General features: G+C 40.8%; 1 protein-coding gene across 2 annotated transcripts in view; it reads left to right on the top strand.

The window, feature by feature from the left end:
* LIN52 (lin-52 DREAM MuvB core complex component) overlaps window positions 1-14458 on the top strand; it is a 45357-nt gene that overhangs the window by 7165 nt on the left and 23734 nt on the right. The window contains exon 6 of one of the 2 annotated variants that reach the window (XM_065635795.1): window positions 3319-4325. The exons of the other annotated variant lie outside the window; for it this stretch is intronic. Within the exon in view, the coding sequence (XP_065491867.1) occupies window positions 3319-3350 (32 nt within the window). The 3' untranslated portion in view covers window positions 3351-4325. Of the gene's footprint in view, window positions 1-3318; window positions 4326-14458 lie in introns of those variants that run through there. 2 annotated transcript variants of the gene reach the window in all.

The following is a 14458-nucleotide window of genomic DNA, read 5'->3' as shown; positions in this document are numbered from 1 at the left end:
TAAATATTAGAAAATGTGAGATAACTGACCCCACAGGCATGAATACCATTTATAATTTTCCCATCAGTACTTTTTGCTAGTCTGCTCTCTTACGCTAGATTGATTTTTTTTTTTTTTTTTAATTTTTTTTTATTTGGAATTGAAGCTGGTTTGTGCTTTTCTTCCTGTAAAATTAGGAATGTAAGAATGACTCTGTTATCCAGTGTCAAATTCTCACACTCTTTCAAGAGCAATAAGACATTTACTGAACATGCTCAACCAAGTCTCCCTATTTATAGTCCCCCATGGTTTTGTGTGCCCTGACTTTCACTGATTTTAGCAACTTTGCTCCTGTTTTCTTTGTAATGCTGATTTATTTTCTGTGTGTGTTCAAGCAAATAAAATACCAAGGGTACAATGGAAGAGCTATTTGATGCTACCAATCAAGAGCTTGAGAATCAGACCTGGATGACCTGGGAGATGTCAGGTGAACAGCAGAAAGTTGGCCATCTTGTAGCACCACAGACTGAAAAAGGAAAAGTCAGGGTTTAGTCAGTCAGTGGTAGTTTTCCTTAATATTAAGCATGAGTAAATGACTTGGAGTTTTTAGGCAGGAGAGAGACAACTGGTGCAGTACGTGATAAAGATCTGTAAAACTGATTAATGCAGAGAAGGTGTGAATAGGGAATGAATCTTCAGTGTTTCTTGTAGGATGGGAGCCAGAGAGAATAAAACAGTGTGTCAGGACAGACACGAGGAGACACTTGTGCTATGTGGTAAAGTCAGAACTCATCGCTGCTGAAGGTTGGGGCCACAGAGTTTATCTCACTCAGTAAATGAGACAAATTATTGGAAGATAAATCCATTGAGACTGTCTGACCACAGAGAAGTCACCAGTGGCTTGGAAATCTTGGAGATACAGAAAGCTGGGAGAGATTAGTGGGCAGGTACAGCTGTGTGCTTCCCTGCTCTTCCACTCTTCCAGAGGCGTTTGTCAGAAACGGGGTGCTGGGTTGGAAGTACCTTTTGTCTGGCAGTGGGTTTTTTATTTTATTTTGGTAACAGGCTAGACTGCGTGGCAGTTAAGTAACTGCTACCAGAAATCACTGAGGTGTCCCTGTAATGGAGAGACCCTTCCAGAGACAGCAAGAGATGAATGGGCACATGAGTGAGGAACAGCTTCCTTGCTCCCAAGTTAAGCTGTTCTTGGCCGTGAATTGTGGTCCTCTGGAGCCACAGCAGCCCCTGAAATTTCTGTAAAGTCATAAAGGAGGCCTTCTGAACTCCAAACTGTTTACGGATTGCCACTTGTCAGATTGGTAGTCTTTGTTTTTTCATTTGTCTTCAATAAGTGCTGTCTATCATGATCTCTTGCCTGCAAGTTCAGCTTTTTTGTAGGTTTGGAGGGGTAGAGCAGTTACTACTTTTTCCTTCAGCAGGATTTAACTGCAGAATGTTTTGAAACATATATACTTAGTTCTGCCTGTGATCCTTGCAGGCTGGTCTTAACATGGATAATTTCAGGGCTGGGATGGCTCTTCCCTGTATGGTTAAATATGAATTCACTCATTGAGGTGTGGTGGTTTTGTTTGTTTGTTTTCTTCCTTTTTTTGATGCTGATTGTAGGTAGGATATGTTTAAATCAGGGACTTCACCTTTGGTGGACTGAATTCCTGTTATCTATTAAACTAAAAAATCAGGATGTGTCAGTTATTAAACTTGAACTTTGTGTAAGTTGTTGAATTAGAATCAAAGTAAGGAAAGGAGGGAGAACCATGTATCCTCTTACCAAAACGTCTCTTTCCTTTTCTGTAATGGATTCTCTTTTCTGGGAGTGCAGTAAAATGTAGTATCAACATGCAGCCTTGAAGCTCCGTGCAAAACACATGGCACTTGTGCCCGAACAGGCTTATATCAAGGATGTAACTGATCACATAAAAATGTTTCCTAACCGTAACCACATTTTTTTTTTTAGTCCTGAGTCAATCAACACCGAGGCTTTTTAAGCTCAGAAACCTTACTTTACACTTCTGAACACACCCCCACTTCCTGCAGTACACTTGCCAAGTGCCTTTTCTGGTCTGTCTGTACACTTGTTTGTAAAAAAAATATTTCAGATTCTTACATTTGTAGGAAATGAACATATCAGCAGGTATGTGCAAGTAAAGAGTGTTTTAATATTCAGGGTATCAGTGGGGTGTCTGTCTTATGGCACCTTCTGAAATCTCTTGTTGGTCCATTTTTTAGTAAAAGCTGTATGTCCACTCTCTGCAGTCTGGGAAGCTGCATGAAAAAGCGAACTGGATTTTTATGGTTTCTCGTTAGCCAAAATGAGATTTTAGAATCTATGTAGAAGAGCAGAATCTTCCCTGAACATGAACTCTCTCCTTATTCCCTTGGAGAAATAGAAAACCTGAAGTGTTGTGGTGGAGCTGGAGAAGAGAACTGGCTTTTGGAGAAGGAAGAAGGAAATAAAGTGAAAGAGGATCACGTGGTGTGGATCCAAATCTAGATCCCACAGCAGGAGTCACAGTGCCAGTTATTAGAAAGATATAGCAATGTTCTTAACATCGTAACTGCTGACAAGAGTAAGGAGAATGCTGACTTTTTGTTTGTTAAAAGCTTCTACCTCCAGAAGTATAGTGCTTCTAGCGCCAGTGTGTCTGTATTAATCTGAAACAAGAAGAAAATTTGTTTTAGAATCCAAGTCTAGTGCTCATTATGTCCTTAAACTTAAAATATAGTTTATTTGCTCTTTATTTACTCTTGCAAGGTGAGCTGTCCTGCACAGGAGAAAGCAGTTTGAGATGGATGTGCTAAGTTACTTCTGCTCTGCTTACAATTTTCTTTGTAGCAACTGTTTTTTTCTTGGTTGGTTTCTATATTCCCTGCCTTCCTGAATTAATCTTCATCATGTTTCAGTTTTGCCTGAAAGCATATTTCTCCCTTATTTTGTTATTTAGTACTGTGTTTGGCAAGGACTTCATGTGAAATAGTATACTTCATGTGCTTCAAAGCTTGAAGGCAGAGTTTTATAGCTGGACAACAAAATTATGCTCTTTGGACACTGGATTTCTGTAATATGCAGTTAGCTTAAAGATTTACTTGGCAGAGTTAGTAGACTTCTCCCAGAAAATGTCTCACATTTTGGATGGTTCATTTGTGGGTTAGGAGATGATCACTGAGTTTTTCAGGAACTACACAATCAGTTGAAATGGTTGGTTTTGTTTTCCCTAGCTGGAAAAAACATGGAGGCTGTTTTCAATTTACATTGTCATTCTTGGTCCTTGTTTGATTGTTTCAGAGTTGTGAAAAGAACACTTTCATTGTCTGTTACAGTGTTTATATGGCCCTGTCACCGCGATGTCTAAGCTGCTATGATTTCCCTGTGAAACCTTGGCCTTTCTCCTGATTCTCTTCATGCCCTCCTCCCACGCTGTAGAACTGCTTCATTTTAATGCACAGCGCTGTGGTAGGAGATACTCGGCACCTGCAGAGGGACGAGGAAATCACCTTTCCTTATGCTGCTCACTGGGTGGCTCATTCACAGGCAGGGTCCTTCTGGGGCAGCTCCTGTTGGAAGAGCAAGACATCAGAATGTCGGCTTGAAATTGCCATTCATACGTGATCTGTGAATTGGCTAATTTTGACATGTAGGTAGTTAAGAAATGATTACAGTCAGAGGAGTCATGACCTCAACTTTTCATCATCTCCATTGGCTTGTGCCCCAGTTTGGAAGTGAAGAAGGTATAGGAAGTTTTAATTGTACCTGTGTGATTTATCCTCAGTCAGCTCTTTAATTTCTTCTGGCTGTCTGAGGTTTCCGACACGCTGTAAATTTCTCCAACTTTTTCATTATCTGCAATTTCTTTATGACTCATGAATCGGAGTGGAGAGAGAGTGTGGATTTACAGCAGAGATAAACATGTCCATAAAGTCTGTATCTGTGTCAGTAATTGTACTGCTGTCAGTGACTGTCCTGTTTTACAGGTCTCTCTTGGGAGAGGAACACGCTTTGCTACCAGTGTCAGAGAAGTGTTTGCTTTGATTTGCATTAACTTGCCAGGAGATTAGGTTGCGATGGTGAGGATGGAAATTGAGCCTGGACCACGGCTGCTATTGTTTTATTTTAAATAAGTGGGTGTGTGGTTGAGTTGCCCTCTATGTGCAGAAAAAAAAAAGTCCAGACTGTTTTTAAATACAAAATTGGGGATATACAGTCTACTGATGGTATCAAATGTGATACTACCCATATGCGTAAATTGTGTATTCTTACCATAAAACAAATGCTGTATCTAGGTAACTGTCATATATGGAAAAAATACTGCATGGATCCTTAGGGTGTTCTCTGTTGGCTGGTGAAGTAGAATAAATATTTTTCTAAGCTTCAAGAAATTTCTGCGTGCTTTCATCGCCCTCCTCCCCCTTGCTCTGAGAGCAAGGTGCTATTGTGGATTTTAATGGCAAGTACTCATACAGCATCCTAGTCTTCCAGGCATTGATGACTCTGCTTGCTGCAGAAGGAGGTGTATGCTGGTGGAGTTTGAGAAAAGGGGAAAAAATATCTAAAACTGTCCTAAATGTGTCAAAAGTTAAAACTTCTGCAGTTTCTCTTGGCTTTTATTTTCTGTTTGATGCCTGGTTTTGATACTTGTGTACGTGGAACCTCCTTTTGCTAGATTATATAGTTTGGGTTGAATGTTTTTTTTGTCTGTGACTTACTATTTTTTGGTCACAGTGAGAAGTTAATTATTTTACCACAAAATTATTTTTAAATATTCAAAGTGACTGTAAACCCCCAAATTTCCATTATGTCAAGTATGCATTGAGACCCCCAAATGCAGCTGATTGAATTTTTTTAAGTCTGCTGGGCACCTTTTACAGAAGGGAGATTATAATAAATAATGTAAACTCTGTTATTGCATAGATAGTGTTTAAATGTGCATAGACGTAGGAGTGTTGGAAATGTTAAGCTGACATCTGCCATTGCATAGTTGCTAATTCTGGAGCCTGATGTTGGAAGTAAAAAGGGGAGCTTTTTGAGTGTCAGACGCTGTCCATCTATTGCAGCTCTGGTAACTGAGTTTCCAAAGTTGTGGATAAGGACCATGTGCCAAGTGGCCCAATAGCTGGCAGATAATTGTGCTCTTAAAACTTACCGAGTGATGCTCAATGCAACAGCAATGTTCTAAATAAAAGCTGAATTACTATGAGATGCTTTTTACCCGATCTTTACTGAAATGTCTATCTTTTTGCCTTTTCTTTCATCCTCCTTCTGTCTTTATCTACATCCCCATACCTAGTTTGTAGATCTGATTTTGTTAAAACAAAGGTCACCTCTGAAAGATCCTTCAACCAGGATGTATTATTTACTTTATTAGAAAAACCTCAACATGATCTGACCCCATAATTGACCCTACTTTGAGTAGGAGGCCTCCTAAGCCTTTGTAACCCAGATCATCCAGTGTTTCAAGGATTCTGTGGTCTAAGATCCTTTCTAGAAGTTAATTCAGAGCCTGCGTTCCCCAGTTTCAGCTGAAAACAGCACCAAACGGTTGATTCAGCTTATGAGCTTTGAGCAGGAGATCTCAGGTGCAACTCCATGGTCTGCTTCCATGAAAGCAGCCTGATTAGGAACAAGAAACCTATGGATTCTTGTATCACAGTGGTGGCTTTCATGCTTTTTGGGGATGGACTTCCAAATACTTACATCCACATAGCTGATTATGAATCTATGCAGCTTGGGCTCAGAAACCTGTTTTTCTGTGTAGGGAGATAACAGTCCATTCAGTATCATTCTTTAAGCAGAGGAAGAGAGTGGTCCTCAGCCTACACAGAGATTCTTATGTGTTTCAGCTCAGATGAACAGTGAAACCACCACCATCTGTCTAGACACGCAAGGGGTCAATGGGGCTTGACTGAAGAGCTTTTAGCCACAGAAGTAAAGGAATGGGCTGTCACATTAAAGCATTTCTACCTGCCACATGCTTGGCACAGAAAGAAACATGACTACAAACAAAATGTTCTTACATTTTACTGTCAGAAGCCTGTTTTTTGCTGCTCTCATTCTGACAGGATAACTTGTAGATTACTGTCAGTGGAGGAATTGAGGATAGGGAAAATTTTGATCAAGCATAAGGTTATGTGCATTTTTCCATTATGGTTTAAAACCACAAAAATGCCAAACAAATCTTGGGAGATGCTCTGGCAGCGTTAGGGAAACTTATTTATCACACAGCTACGGCAACCACAAGCAAACCACCTGAGACGTTACCACTAGGACTGAAGTCCCTTCGTGGAGGGTGGATCCAGTGACTTGATGGGTGCCCTGTGTTGGCTCCTTACACACCACAGGCACACGCACTCGTTTCCTAGTAGCTCCCCCTGGGATTCTCAGAGCAAATTGTTTGGCATGCCGGTTCTCTGAGTGACACTTCTGTATTAATTGGTACAGCAATCAATTTCAGCTTGAGCAGGATGCCTCTGGAGAGGCACCGCGAACAAAGAGATCCCTGGGCAATTATACCCTTACAATCTAAGTTCCCCACCCCTCGCGTGCCAGTTTGGGCCAATTGTAATATTAAGGTCTGGGGTCTCCCAGTTCTTCATTGTCATCGGGTGGGTGTTTCTAGTCTGTAGCCCTGCTGTTACTTCCCTTATCTCTAAGGATGCCGCTTCTGCTGATGATCGTAGCTCCCTTATCTTCTGGCTTGAACTGGCTCTGGGGGACCTGCTTTGCTTAACTTGGTTAAAGTTCAGCATATGTAGGTGAAAGTTCACAGCTTACAGCCTAAAGCAACAGCAAATTTAGTTTCTAATGCTACGCATGTTCTACGTAAGCAGTTTCTAAACAAGTTCTATATAAGCAGTATACCAACTCACACAATACTTCTGCCCTGTTGTGCTTATGCAAGCCTCTTGGTGTTACAAGTTCAATAAGCTAAGACCTAGACATAGGCTGAGGCAGTCAATATTTCCTAACAGGCAGGGACACTCAAAACTTTACAACTGGTCTGTATTTATTATTTAAAATTCTTTTGCTGTCTATACCTTCGTCCAATTAAAACTTTTCTACTTCTGTGTCAACAGAACATTTCCTTTGTATTTAGAAATATTGGAAAGATTATCCCTGCATCACCTCTGTCTGAAATGTTTTCCTGTAAATTTTGGCTTCTGGAAGGAATGAAGAGAGAATTTTCTTCCACAGCACGGGTAGCTGGACCTATTTGCAGAGCAGGAGCTGATCCTAGTGAAAAATTGCGCTAGAGTATGAGTTTGGAGATGTTGGTTCAGTTTCTGGCATTACCGCTGTTCTGCTTGGTTGGTTTATTTGCCTTCTCATCTGTCCCTATTTCCCCAACTATAAGGTTGAGTTCATGTTAACATTCTTTTGCAAGATATTGGAAAAATCACAGATTTTAAAAAAAAAAAGCACATAAAAGCCTGTATCAGTAAGTGTCTGCAGTGGGTTGACAATGGCTAGATGCCAGGTGCCTGCCAAATCTGCTCCATCTTCCCCTCCTCAGCTGGACAGGAGAGAGAAAATACAGCAGAAAGCTTGTGGCTCGAGGTGAGGACAGGTAGAGATCACTCAGTAATGACCATGATGGGGAAGGCAGTCCTTCAGGAACAGACTCCTCCAGCCTGGGTCCCCCACAGGGTCACAGGTCCTGCCAGGAGCCTGTTCCAGTGTGGGCTTCCCATGGGGTCACAGCCTCCTTCGGGCATCCACTCGCTTTGGCGTGGGGTCTTCCATAGGCTGCAGGTGGGTTTCTGCTCCACCGTGGACCTCCATGGGCTGCAGGGGGACAGCCGGCCTCACCATGGGCTGCACCAAGGGCTGCAGGGGAATCTCTGCCCTGGCACCTGAAGCACCTCCTGCCCTCCTTCACTGGCCTTGGTGTCTGCAGAGCTGTTCCTCTCACGTATTCTCACTCCTCTCTCCGTTGCTGTTGTCCTGCTGCATTTCCCCCCTGCCCCCCGCTTCTTAAATATATTATCCCAGAGGTGCTACCACTGTCACTGATGGGCTTGCCCTTGGCCAGCAGTGGGTCCATCTTGGAGCCAGCTGGTGTTGGGTCTGTTGGACATGGGGGAAGCTTCTAGCAGCTTCTCACAGAAGCCACCCCTGTACCTCCCCCTCTACCAAAACCTTGTGATGCAAACCCAATACAGTATCTTATCCTGCATGTTGTCTTTGTCCCCTGTTTGCTCCTATTATATGCCACAGGAAGACATCATTAAAATATTATGTATGTTGTCACTAGAAGTAAAATGAGAATGTGGTGATGAAACATCAAGTACCCTTCAGCCTGGTGCTCAAGCAAGGTAACTGAGAAAAAGCAAGCCTATTCTCAGTTGTTTACAGACATTATATATACAAATATTTCTATTTGCAAGCTGCCTAGAGGCCAAAAATCATTACTATGTATCCGTACTAATTTACCTGTTTGGTGGCACATCTGCCCTGCTAGCTCAGAGGCAGTGGAGTTACTCAGTATATAAGGATCAGTCTCACTGTTTCGTTCAGCCAGTGTTGGTGCTTTGAGAAAGGAAATGCTGTGTATTTGTTAAATAGACTGAACATACATTGGTGGGGTATTGCTATATTCCTTTTCAGTTTTTTCTTATTTTGGAACAGGTGATGATGGATACAAGGCTTTGTGAAAAAAAACTCCTAGCATTTTGTCGCTTTATTGAGCGGTTTTGGTTGTTCAGAGCATGAAGTCTTCTGTAAGATCAATTATGGACCTACCACCTTGCCTCTTGCATCTCCAGTACATGCAGGTCTGAACATCCCGTCTGTATACTGCTGCTAGACCAAGTCTGACAGTATCTGTCTCTTATTGCCTCATTAACTTGTGAGCATTAGAACAAGATAAAAATGCCCTGAAGCCTCTTATCTGATGATTGTTGTAACCTTCTGAGTGCCATTAGTTTTAAGTTTGCAATTAAATGCTTCCCCTGAGTATAAGGATCACTGATTAAACCTGAAGTGTCCCCAGAGGCTTTTACAGCTGTCATGGGGGCGGTGGCTGCCCCTCTCCAAAAGGAGAAGAGGAGCTGGAGGTCCTGGTGGGGCGGCCACTCTGCAGACCTCCACGTGGCTGCCCCAGCTGTTCCGCTTTGCCTAATGAATTGTTTTACAAGGAGAGGCTGGATATTGTCATCACAAGCTGCCTTCCCTGGGGACCGAAGCCAGCCTGATAATGACTAATGTTAGTGATAGTAATTGAAGTGTGATGGCTCTCCAGGGACTGGCACACGCGTCGAGCTGTCAGGCACTTGTGGCTGGTACAGTCCCATGAATACCTCAGAAATGCTTTTTAATTGCTTGACTTTCATAACTAGTTCCCATATATCTCCTGCAGAAATAGACATTTTATGGGGGGAGGGAAAAGAAGCCGAGAACTCTGCTATGACCCTCGGTTTACATGCCTGGTTTACTGCCCTGTGTTTCTAATGAGAATGGCTGTGTGTTCTTGCTCCCCTCAGGTCTTGGTGTAGATCTGCTTGGTGTCTCTGCCCCGGCGTGCCCAACTGATTTCATCTGAACATACCTTTTGCTTTATGTCTAAGCCCTGTGGTGCTGATCCTTGATGCACAGAGATTGTACTGGATTATAAAAGAACACAATAACTTTATTTCAGAATATCAGAGGATCACTGGTATTAATAGTCTGGAAGTAATGATAGCTATTTGCATTTTGCTAGGCATTGAAATCTTGGAAAAAATCCTACCATATCCATGTGTCCCAACAGGACTGGAGTTTATGGGGGTTCAGGACAAAGAGCTGAGCAAAACAGTGATTTTTTTTTTTTTTTTTTTTCTGATAATTTTCTCCTTCAGAAATGCAATATTGAATAAAGCTGGAATGGGGAACTGTACCTGTGACTTCCCGGATAGCCTTTTGTGTGTGCTTGGGGGGGGTCCTGTTTGGTTTTTTGTTGGTTTGATTTTTAAGTGTTGCATTGGGATTGGCAGATGAAGCCCATTGGGCTAAATGAATGGGGTTTTTTTCCGGAAGTAGCATAGATCACAACATTATATCAATTCAGGAAACAGTTTCTGACAGGACCGTGAGAATTGCCATACTCAGACCAGCACTCTTTCAGTGTCTTGCCCCCGGACAGTGGGTTGTGTCAGTGTGAAGAGCTACTCACCATTTTGCACAATTACAGACGAGCAGGCAAAGGGAGATTTCTTGCCAACCTCCTGCAATAGCAGTTGGTTTATTCCCTGAAATGTGAAGCTTCTATAGCTTTGTTTATTGAAAATTTACCTCTTTCTACATTTTTATGTAATACTTCCTCAGGATCTTGTTAAATTTAGCAATATAATGTTATATGATTTTTAATTAAAGAGCTAATAACTTGAGTGCATGAAAGCTTGCATTTCACCCCCCAGCTGTATCCATTAGTCTAATAATGTAAGACTGTCTCCTTGCAAATTTTGCTTTGCCTTTATTTCCTTTTACAGATTTCTTTAGACTCATTTAATTATTATTCCTCAAGGTTGTTTTTTTAATTCATTTCTATACAGTTTGTTTTTGTTAAACAAATCTGACTTTAATGGCTATAAAAGGACTTCTCATATATGAATTAGCTGGCTCTTTTGTAATATTGTAGTACTGGACAGAGCTCATGTGGTGTACTTTGCCACTTATAGGACTGGTTTTTTCTGAGAGTGTATAGAGTAAAAATAACAGGTCTCCTCTCTCTTGGTGCTGGCTTGGACAAAGGAAGAATGAAATTCATGTTGCTTCTACCTGAGAAAGTTGTGAGGAGAGAATGGATTTATTCACAAAACTGAGTGACCAAGAGGGGGAGAGCTTGGAAAAGAAAGAGGAAAGGGGAGACCTTGCTAAATGGAAAAGATTTTCTTCGTCCTGGTTGTTGAGGATGCTTGTAAGTAGGTACTCACCAGATACCTACCAATTGCCCAGTGCTGAGAGATAGAAGGATAGACTGGCTGAAGGTGAGGTTTTTAATTCTAGATTGATCATGAGATTATGGAACAGATGTACAGGGTCAGATGATAAGAGAGAAATGTGTAGAGAGGGGAAGTGAATGAACCTAATTTTTTGGCACTAAATCTTATTTTTGTTTCATCTGTTTTTAGATGACTCAATTTGGTCCATTCTGAAGTCAATGTGAAGTACCTTAGTAAATTCAGGATGAGTCAAAATAGGTCTTACTAATTTCTTCCCGTAACTTCACAGATTTGAGTGTTGAAAACGGTATTTTGTTGCTCTTACTCACGTTACTCTGTAAGTGTAGGGCTATCTGGTTTCAGGCTTAGGGGCAATCTTCTGAGAAGATGAGAATTGAAAGAGAGCACTTCTCTCCATTTCTTCCAGAGCATCCTAAAAGGCCACTCTAGCACATAGAGCTTGTAAATGAGGCCTAGCCTGCGCAGTGGGAAAGAGGTACAGCTTAGAAGGTCATGAGAAAAATTTTGGTCCTGTGTCTGGGAGGCTTCTTTGAATTAATTTCTTGCCTGAATTCCCTTGTTTAAAAACTTGTCTTTTTTTAGGAAAAAAAAAATCCTGTTTCACTAAAACAGATTAATAGTGATAGAGAATTTATTACATACCTATTGCTTAGTTCTCTATTAAAAATCCAACTCTTGATCCTAATGTGAATTTGTCTGAGTGCTGAGACATTTCGAATTGTCTTTGTCTGTACAGGAGGGTTTTGCTGTGGCTTTTTGAGTTCTAGCTGGAGATCAAAAAAGCGTGCTTAGTGCTATTGCCAGCAGAGTAAACATACTACCTCTTCTCATCATATTCATTGCAAGTTTGTTCTTCACCTTCCCACTCCAGTGAAGTGCTGGCTCTTAGAAATTTATTTTGGTAATAAAACACTACTTTATACTTGCCCATGAAAGCATGTTTGAAGGCTGTTTGTGGATTCTTTAAAGTGTCCAAGACATTGTTGTTCCCTGAGCACACTGCAAACTCATATCGTAATCAAGCCTGATGAATTAACACGCAGAAAGTTAAACTCATAACTTTCAGTGGTTAACTTGGGTTCTTAAAATGTGAAACTAAACCTGTGGTTGGTCTGCTGTACTTCAATTGTCAGTCCCAAAATGCTATGTATTGATGGGTTTTAGTTCTGAGAAAATGGGTGGGTTTATTCTTTCAGAAATTCTTTTCTTGCAGAAATTTTTGGTCACAATGAGGAGACAATAAAGTTGCATTTACCACTTCTCACAGTTGTAAGTCTTGACAATAAAGCTGAAGGATATAGTTCAATTATTTTCCTGTGATTTATCTTACAACTTTTTACTGTCATTGGAAAGGTGGGAATAGGAAACCCCATGCTGCATAAGTAGAGATTTTGAGTTTGTAATTTAATTTTTATGAGATTTTTTTTTACTGATTGGTTTCTACAGCATAAGCACGAGGGTGGAGGTAATTGAAAAGCATCTAATAACCAATTAAGCATATTTCGCTTGTGTGTTGTTTTGAGCACTGCTTTAGCGAAAGCTAGTGAAGCTTATTATAATAAAGTTCAGCAGTGTGTTTTCTATGTAGAAATTATTTTACATTGATAAGGCTTTTCCATATCGAGAGCTTTTTGTGCTACGAGGCATCTATCCACACATTGTTTAAACTGCACAAAGTGCCAGTTATTTTGGTGTTGATATACACTGTCATGTAAAATCTGGTTTTCCAGATATTTGCTGATGTTTTACGAACATCTGTATTATAAATAAGTCTTCAAGTCCTTGCATGACATCTCTGAAACCTATTGTTACAACTTAAAGCTTTCTAGGTTCAGCAGCAATTCAACAAATATTAGCTCCCACTTTCTTCAAATTAAAATGTGATTTCTGTTTTTTCTCTCTGGGGTTTAATCTCTGTTCTACTGAACCAGGTAAAATCAGGTTTGGTCAGTAGCTGGAGAGGAATCTGTGAAGAGCCCAGGAATTGCTGTAAGCAGCGCTGGTTCCCTTCTCCCAGTGGGTTGCTGAACTGCTTGTTATCCTGTGGTAGCTCTAGAGGGCTCTCTGCTGTTGGAAATACTACGTTTCCAATGAGTTATATGACAAAATAACCTGTTGGTCATTAAAGAGCTCATAACACCTTTTTTGCAAATGCTAGCCTCATTGTCATCAGCAAAATACAGCATATGCAATTAGAATCTAATATTCTCCAGTGTCAATTAGGGATTCTCATTTTTATTCTTGACGGTGTAAATGACTGTAACTTAAGTTACGGCATTTAAGTAGCATAGGAAATAATTTTTGTGTATGCAGTTTGCGAAGTTCCTTATGTAAGTCACTACAAGTGTGATGTTATTTGCACTGACTATATGTGCAATAAAGACAGGAAATAATTATCCCAGCCTTTATTGTAACTATGCTGTTTGTTACTGTATTAACCCTAGAAGCATATGGGCATTGTTACGGGAGAATTAGAAATAAATGTATAAGATGGATGACGAGATGAGACCGGATGAAAGTATGAACAATAATTTTCAGCAGAGTGATAGGTATTTGTCATCGAGTTGTATCAAGTGGCATTTAGAAAAGAAGGAATACCTATGTAATACTTCTGGGTTTTATTTCCAAACCTTTCCTTTGGGTGTTATACAGGGACATAAATCCCAGTTCTGCCTCAGTGGATGTGCAGTATGCTGGGTTTGACTGGGTGTTCTGTATCAGACCTGGTTACGTTAAAATGGACTTTAAAATGTTTAGTTTGAAAGTGAGTCAAGTAAAGAGTGTAATACTGTATGTTCTCTGTTGTAATACTGAATTATCTTATAGTTTTGTAGGTTTGGTTTTCCATAGACATGTTTTTGTGCTGACAGTGTATTGCATAAACGAAGCTGGTGGCTTGGGAAGGTAGCTGGTGACATTTCGGGGGGTTGACATGGGGATAAGAATGCAAGGCAGGTGGGTAGCTGAGCCCTTCATTGGGTGTATGTGCTAACATAAGCAGCACTGTGTAATAATTTCAGTGCTAATGTTGGTGTCTTAAACATAGCCAAGGAAGAAACATTTACTGACATGAATGACAACAGTTTGCATTTCCTGGAACAATTGTCTTTGGTTTCATTGCTTTCACTCAGTTGTGTTTTGAAAGCTTTGAAGACTAGAAATAACTAGAAATAATATCTGAAAACTAGAAGACTAGAAATAATATCTGTAGAGACTAGAAGTAACTGCAACGTGATTACAGCTTATATTCTCCAACACGTTTGGGCAGTGTGGGTTTGACATCCGTTGCGGATGGTGCTGCAGTTTTCTGTATGATAAGGAGCTTATGTGTTGAGAGAGTGAAAATAATGTTGAGTTTCATGCTCGGTGATCTCCCCAGTAAGAACGTGGGCAAGTGTCCTGCTTTACCTGCTCCATGGTGAGTTTTGTCTTGTGTACTCTGCAAAGCCCTCGCTTGAAATCGCCGGTGTGAATTTACTGCTGAAGGGGGAAAAGGTGAAGTACGGTGAGATTCAGGAAGGGTACA

The sequence above is a fragment of the Caloenas nicobarica genome, chromosome 5, assembly GCF_036013445.1.
Source record: "Caloenas nicobarica isolate bCalNic1 chromosome 5, bCalNic1.hap1, whole genome shotgun sequence".
Lineage (NCBI taxonomy): Eukaryota > Metazoa > Chordata > Aves > Columbiformes > Columbidae > Caloenas > Caloenas nicobarica.
This window is presented reverse-complemented; position numbering and strand designations above follow the sequence as displayed.